General features: G+C 35.6%; 1 protein-coding gene across 1 annotated transcript; it reads left to right on the top strand.

Moving 5' to 3' along the window:
• Positions 1 to 88: 88 nt before the first annotated feature.
• Positions 89 to 7,284, top strand: taf1a (TATA box binding protein (TBP)-associated factor, RNA polymerase I, A). The gene is made up of 11 exons (XM_059355678.1): positions 89 to 308; positions 1,294 to 1,510; positions 1,670 to 1,836; positions 2,436 to 2,549; positions 2,630 to 2,828; positions 3,084 to 3,199; positions 4,376 to 4,534; positions 4,706 to 4,772; positions 5,569 to 5,692; positions 5,781 to 5,935; positions 6,553 to 7,284. The coding sequence occupies exons 2-11, from the start codon at positions 1,375 to 1,377 to the stop codon at positions 6,600 to 6,602; spliced, it is 1,287 nt and encodes a 428-aa protein (XP_059211661.1). The 5' UTR covers positions 89 to 308; positions 1,294 to 1,374; the 3' UTR covers positions 6,603 to 7,284.
• The last annotated feature ends 269 nt before the right edge of the window (positions 7,285 to 7,553 follow it).

Here is a 7,553-nt window from a genome sequence, read left to right as displayed (position 1 = left end):
AAACAGAAGCGAAGAAGAAGAAACTCTTAGCTCCGCCTTTTCCGGCATCAGCAGCCAATCAGCGCGCAGCTTTGCTCTCCACATCCTTTTCTACTGCACTGGAAGCATAGCGGGGCAACAGTTAACAACATGTGGAAGTCACATTAATCTACAATAAAACACACCGCTTTATGCGAATTTTAAAGAGTAACAACAGAGACTCCAAGTCTGAATAATTACTGTACTGTAACGTTTTAACGTTAACTTGGAGGTTAGCTTAGCCGTTTATTTTACATCGGCACGTTGTTTACCTTCACAAACATCAGCAGGTAGGAACTGATCCAACCTTGTTTTACAGGATAATCTTTCCTCTTCTTACTAAAAGCTTTCACCTTAATATAGTTACTATACAGCAATAAGTGTAACTTAGGAGGTAAATTCTTCATTCAAACTGCTGCGAGGGCTGACTAGATCAATTAACCTCAAAATACAGCTATATTGTCTTGCAGATGAAAAACAATACTAACACTGGTGTATAAATGTGGGTTTTTTTTTTTATATCTGTGATGACTAACCGTCTACTACTTATCCAATGTAAGAGATAAAACCAATTATTTTTGGCACAACCTTTGCCCCTTCTGTCTAAAAGAAATCGAGGTATTTACTAAATTTTGGAGGCAAAATATTTCCTAGTGCAAAAAAGATGTTGCTGTGTTTTTAATGTGAATGTGCCCAAATGCATACAGTAATCACCACCTTCTGCCAACACAAGTAAATAGAAAAAAAAACACTATTGGTGAACATATATGTGACAGTGGTGTTAGTTATCAGGAAGTTAATCAGCAGCCATAATCGTTTAAGTCTGATCTGACATAATTTGCGTTTGCATTTTCCAGCTTCTTAAATGTGATAAATTGCTGATTTTCCTTGTCTTACCTCATAGTAAATTGAATATATTTGTGGTTTAGATTGTTGGTCAGACCCAAAAAAAGCTATTTTGTAGTCATCATTTTGGACTTTAAGAAATTTTGATGGCCATTTTTCACAGTTTTCAGTTGTTTTATAGAAAAAAAAAACAATTTGTGAATTGAGAAGAAACTCAAAACTCTTACTTAATACATAAAGAAGACAGTATAAATCAGAAAAAGTATAAACAATATCAGTATATAGAAGATACAAACAACAAAAAACAGTTAAAGCAATAAGGGATAAACAGTTAATAGTTACTATAATGAAATACATGATTTATGTAACTTAGCAATCTTAATGTCTTGTAAAGAAGTTGTCAACTGACAGTTTTTTGTCTCCCTGCAGGTGGATGACATACACTGAGCATCAGAGGAGGTTATAAAAGGCAGTTTACCGTTTTACCGGAGTTTAAGTGCTGTGTGGATTATGGATGATTTAGAGGCAGAGCTTGGGCGTCATGAAGACCAGGATGTTGATGATGATGATGATGATTCCTCAGACGGCAACTCCTCAAGAAGCTCGAAAAGACCAAAGCTTCCTTTGGTTATTCCCCCATATGAAGGTGAGTTTTATCTGCCTTCATCACATATAAATATAAATATATATATGTTGCAGGTCATTCAGAAGCATTGTTTAATCCATTACATAGATTGGTCGTGTCAGTCGAGCTTAATCATGTTTATGACGAACGCATTTACTTTGTTTGTTTTTTTATCTGAAGAGACACCAAATGAATCTGGGTTTCACAAGACTAGCAGAGTGTGTTTGGAGAAGATCAGAGACGCTCTGCTGCATCATAGATGGCAGGAGGCTGCAGAGTATATGGCCTGTTACCCACAAGTGTTAGAAGACTCAGACAAGGGCACAGGGATGCAGCCGCGTAAGGAGGTAAGTTTGGTTTTGTCTCTGTTAGTATGTTTTACTGTCATGCAGATATACCAGCAAAGAACATAAATTACAACATATAATTTGACAGCACAGCATGAACACACAACTGTCAGACTCCTTTTCAAAGTTTCCACAAAACACATTGTTTAAAGATGCAACTTAATTATTTTACAGTCATTCGGACAAAATAAATGAGTTGTTTTATATTTTACATTTGTGTAATGAAGGTTCCTTACCACGTGATTTTAAAAAAATGTTTTTAATTATTTACTTTTGTGGATTGACTTTTGCATTTGCATTTTTTGTATTTATTGTTGCAATTATTTCTTATTGAAGGATGATTTTTTTACTATAAGCCTTTATGGTGATTTTTTTTATATCTCACCCACCCAATTCGCCTTTTTTTCTGTTGTTGTGTCTCTGGTCCTTGTTTTATAGTGCAAATTAAATAACAAAAAATAAGATTGAGATTGAGAGATTGCCAATGTCTTAAGAGAGTATATTTATAAAGCATCTGAAAACCATTCATTTAAACAACTGTGCACAAGTTTCCACAATCTTGATTTATATTTAACACTTTTTTGCAATTTCCACACCAGCTTATTTGGAGAATCAGCGCTGAGATCCTTCACCATCACCCCAACTCAAAGCTGGAAGACTACAACAACATCTATGAGCGAATGAAACACTCAGGACTTAAACATTACCTGATGGTAAGTTAGACCCGACTTCACAGTTCACACACTCTTAATCTTAACATTACAGAAAGACATTTGTTCCTTTGTGTCTCTAGATCTGTCTGGAACATTCCTTCCACCTGCTGCTAAACGGTCACATCGAGGATGCAAAGCGTCAGCTGTCTGCCGCTGAGAGCTGGAGGCACGGGAAGGAGTCAGCGGCTCAATATCAGATGACGAAACTGATCCACGCCTACAGAAGCTTACTGGATTATATCATCTGGTGTGACAAAAAGTTTACACACTCCAACACAGGTAGGGCGATACACGGCTCAACACCCAAAGCATCTATTATTCACTCGTCTCAGTTACACAGACATGTGTCAAGCTCGTGTGTGATGTCATACTGCCACCTACAGGTCAGACTCAGTTACTGCTCTGGTAAAAAAAGGAGCTAAAGAGGCAATTCTGGTGTAGGAAACCTATGTGTGTGTATACTCATTCCCTCTGGTGGGATTTAATGTTTGAAAATGTCTTTATTGATTGTTTAAACCAATCCTACTGTTTCAGAGGATCCTGACGACAACCAAGACATGCACAACTACTTCAGACAGGCCTCTGTGAATCTGAAGGAAATCTTGAAAAATCCTGGCATCTGGGATCCTTTTATACTGAGTTATGTCGAGGTGAGAACTCTTTCCTAACTGCCCAATTAAATGATTAAATTAATGACAAAAAGAAAAAAATTCCAGTACTTTGCAAAAGTCTTAGGCAGGTGTGGAAAAAATGCCTAGAAGAATTGATGCTGGTTTGAAGGCAAACCATCTGATGTCAAAATCATGTCAGAGAAGAGATGAGAAGTTTTGTTTTGACTTTTTTTTTTTAACTGAGCCATGTTGGTTTTGTAAAAGCTGACTCTTCAGAATGACACGGATCACTTTTCAGTTGCAAATCTTACATAGATCTTTATTGTTTTTTAATTACATGGGAGTCAGGTTTGTTTTTCACTGCTTTCTGACATGGTCATGCGTTTTTTTCTTTTTTCTAATGATTACGAAGAAAAAAATGTGAATTGATTTGATTTAGATTTTTGTTATGTTCACTCACTTTGCATTTTGTTAATTGCTAATTATAAACTTTTATACATTTTATTTATTTATTTTTTAAAGCATTCTTATTTAGCAGCATTTTTCACACCTGTCTAAGAGACAGTACTGTATTTAAAATAATACAAATAAAAATACATTAAAATGAATTGGCATCAATCTTGATAATCAATAAAAAAATATATTTTTATATTATTAAATTATATGTGCTATGTTGAGGTAAGAACTTAGTCCTAGCTACCCGATTGAGTTAAAGAAAAATATATTTACAATATATATATATATATATATATATATATATATATATAAAAATATATAAAATAAATGTAAAAAATAAATATAAAAATAAAACAATATTTCCTTGCTCTTGAATAGATTTATGGTTAATGTTGCAACTAATGGTTCATTTTATTAATGGATTAATATGTCCATTAATTTCTTGATTAATCACTTTGTCAATAAAATAAGAATAAAAATAAAGAACAGAAAAAACAAACAAAATTAACAAGGATGAAACGGAAACCGAGTGCACAAAATAGGTGGCATTTAATCAATTGACTGTTGTAGCTCTGCCTACTATGCTTTTATTTACATCAACATCAGTCTGTTTCATGTGTTTGCTCTTTAGAAATAACATTTTTGTCTGTCCTGTTTTCAGGTGTTTCTGTCATGGCTGCTTTTGTTATGTTTTAAATGTTGGGCCGAGTCCAAGTGACATGTCTGTACTTCTTTATAACGGTCGTTTTATTTTGTCAGATGCTGGAGTTCTATGGGGATCATGATGAGGCTCTGAAGGTCCTGAACGATTACGCATATGACAGCAATTTTCCTCCCAACCCCAACGCACACGTCTATCTGTACGAGTACTTAAAGCGGCAAGATACTCCGGAGAGGAAACTGATGAAAGTGTTGAAGGTAGAACTAATTATTAAAAGCACTGAAATGATACTGACACTTTATTACCTACTGCTTAACTACTTTATACTGATATTATAAAGAGAGATTATGATCCCTGTGAAACTATATTATATTGCAAAAACACACTGTGTCTTATGTATTTTAAAACTTTACCTCCTTGTGCTGTAGATCCTTCATGTGTTCGTCCCGAGCCACGAGCTGATGTTGGAGTACAGCTCTTTCCTGCTTCAGTCAGGTAAAAGCACATTAAATCTAAATTAAAGGTATAATATGTAACTTTTGTGCATTAAAATGTCTAAAAACAATTTGATCTAAGATGTATGCTTTTCATATACGACTGAATTTTCAGTTTTGAGCTGGATTTTTACAATACACTTTCAAGATCTTGGATGTTTTAACTATAGATTTTAACCAAATGAAGGATTTTTCCATCAGGTCTCTGGAATCTTAAATTATCGAGAAACAAGCAGAGAAACTGTTAGCGACCGTTGTACGCCAGACAGTGTCGGAAAAACAATTATTTTTAAGATGAAACTGCTTTATTCAGTATTTTGACCGCTTTTATTCACCATGTCCATTTGTTTTGTTGAGGAAGAGACAGATAATTCCACTTCCAGTAAAAATATAATAATTCCTGAACCACAAACAGTGAAGGAATGGTGGTAAAGACAACAACTCCCATGATCCCACGCTACTTCATGACATCATCAAACTCAATCTTTTGTTATTGTTTTGATTGGGAGACCACTGGGGGGAAAAAATAATTACATATTGCGCATTTAATGTCTACCATTTGGCAAAGAAGTTCACACTCTTACCAGATAATCAATGATTCGCAGAATTTAAATAAATTCTATACTTAAAATAGGGGTTTTTTGGTGTATTGTTTTGATATGCAATTTTTTTTTCATAGGGAAATGTAATTTTTTAGATTTTAATGAACACTGTCCTATTTTTGTCACAGCCCTGTTTCCTAATAACAGTTTCTCTGTTCTGTAATATTCATTATTGATGCATTGTTTTGTTTTCAGAGAAAGAAAAAGACCTTCAAAAAGCTTTGGGAGTCGTTCTAGAAATGCTGGACTTTGCCTGCTGGAGGAGCAACCTGGACGTGTGGCAGCGTTTAAAGGCTGTTATTGAAAAACTACAGTTACGGTGAGTAGATGTTTGGATGACTAGAAGCTCTACTTTTGAGGGACTGTAGTTGAGAAACTAATAGTTGTATATTTGTGTATTTCAACAGAAAAGACTGGGAGGACATTGTCTTTGGAAAAATGGCTGAAAGAAAAGACTGGTGGCCCACGCTGCACTTCACAAGCTTCCACGCCAGCAAAGACTCTAAGGAGAACCCCGAGCTCATGAAAGTGAAGAAATCACTGACAAAAATCCTTTGTCCGGGTAAGTAGGTGCATGAAATCACTTCTGGAAGTTTTGTTAACTCTTAACTGTTGACTGTCATTACTCTGGATTTTACACTAATCCTGAATGTTTCCTGTAATTATAAAGAGTTTCTTCCACCACGATGGCCAAGAAATAACTCTTTTATCTGTCTTTGCTTTACTTAACAGTCAAGTTTTCACAGGCCTACAGTAATCTGTGTTTATTTTGAAATTTTATTGTGAGATCTGGGGGTTTGAGGTATCTTCGAGATAAGAGATCAACACGTATAAAAGCACAGCCTATTGACCAAATAATCATATAGATTTTTCATGGGACGGTTTGACTTTTCTGTGTCAGCTTCTTGAGCCATATGTCTCTGTTATTACATAAATACTCCACACATGGAACTCACCTTTCCTACAAATATTTTACAAATGACGTGTGGTTCATTATCTCTGAAGAAGTTGGTGTATTAATCAGCTTTTTCCTCAAGAGAAAGCAATATACTGTGGTTTGTGAAAATGTTGGTTTGTTGCGGTACTATTGTAAGCATCCAGCTAGAAAACAGAATAATTCAAAATTAAATCTGTACATATACTGCAGATCTTAACATATCAATGTCTTTTTTCTTACAGACTTAGAGCTCAAGTACACAGCTCAACAGTTAACGAAGAGAAGAACTTGAAGATAATCATCAAACCGGTCCTCATTATTCACAATCGAGAACAGAGAAAACAATTGAATAAGGAGTCCAGAAGAACAACACTTTTTGTTTTTTAACATGAAGCATATTTTGATATTTTAAGAGATTTTTCCTTTCCTGTGACCAAATATTTTTTATTAAGTTTATTGTGCCATTTTCCCCCCAATTTCAAGGCACCGTCTGCATTGCCCACTATGTGGAGCTCATGTTCTGTATATTTGCAGTGAGTATCTGGAGGCTTTGACCACCTAATTCTGGCAGAAACTGAGTGTAGCTGTGAATGTCAGTGTCCATGTTGGTTTTTTGGTTTCTGTAAACATTTTAATGGAGTCTCACTTTGACCTCAAGTGACCTTTGACTGCTGTCAGAGGGGATTTAAGGTCACAAGTGTGTGTGTACACTACACACAGCCTGGGGGGTTTTCTCTCTGTCAGGTCTAGTGTCACATCAGAATAATCAACACAGAGCTTTCAGCAACAACACAGGAGAAGTTTAAGGAAGTGGGACAGGCCGTTGACAGGTGGTTGCTGGTTAATAGCTTCTGTATTGCCTTCAGTAAAATCATAATGTTTCAGTGTGTATATATGCTTGTATTTTCACAGAGAGGCTTGTATATTTTGATCTACTTCTGTAAAAAATAAATGAGATTTTTGTATGTTTCTAATGACAGGACTCTGTGCTCACTCTCCTTTAGACTGAACCAGGAAATAAAGTCTTGCATCCAGCAGCAGGCCAATTTAATAAGTGAAAGTGTTTGTAATGATTCTGTTTCGGCTTGCCACAATGTTGGCCATGCAGCAACTCACTGAGCCGTACTGTATGTGTATGTGTGTGTGTTGCTTTGCAGTCATTACATAAACCAAAGCCCAAAGCACTTGCCCGACCACAGGAGCAGCTGCAGAAGGGATCTGGGAATACATAACACATGTCGTT

This window comes from Centropristis striata, chromosome 18 (assembly GCF_030273125.1).
Source record: "Centropristis striata isolate RG_2023a ecotype Rhode Island chromosome 18, C.striata_1.0, whole genome shotgun sequence".
NCBI classification, from domain to species: domain Eukaryota; kingdom Metazoa; phylum Chordata; class Actinopteri; order Perciformes; family Serranidae; genus Centropristis; species Centropristis striata.
The sequence above is the reverse complement of the archived record's forward strand: the minus strand, read 5'-3'. Positions and strand labels throughout refer to the sequence as shown.

What these genes read in the sequence shown, in the direction of transcription:
- taf1a (XM_059355678.1), top strand. Translation starts at nt 1,375, where the DNA reads ATGGATGATTTAGAGGCAGAGCTTGGGCGTCATGAAGACCAGGATGTT. An exon ending in TTATACTGAGTTATGTCGAG is followed by an intron (nt 3,200 to 4,375) that starts GTGAGAACTCTT and finishes TTATTTTGTCAG; the next exon opens with ATGCTGGAGTTCTATGGGGA. An exon ending in ATTGAAAAACTACAGTTACG is followed by an intron (nt 5,693 to 5,780) that starts GTGAGTAGATGT and finishes GTATTTCAACAG; the next exon opens with AAAAGACTGGGAGGACATTG.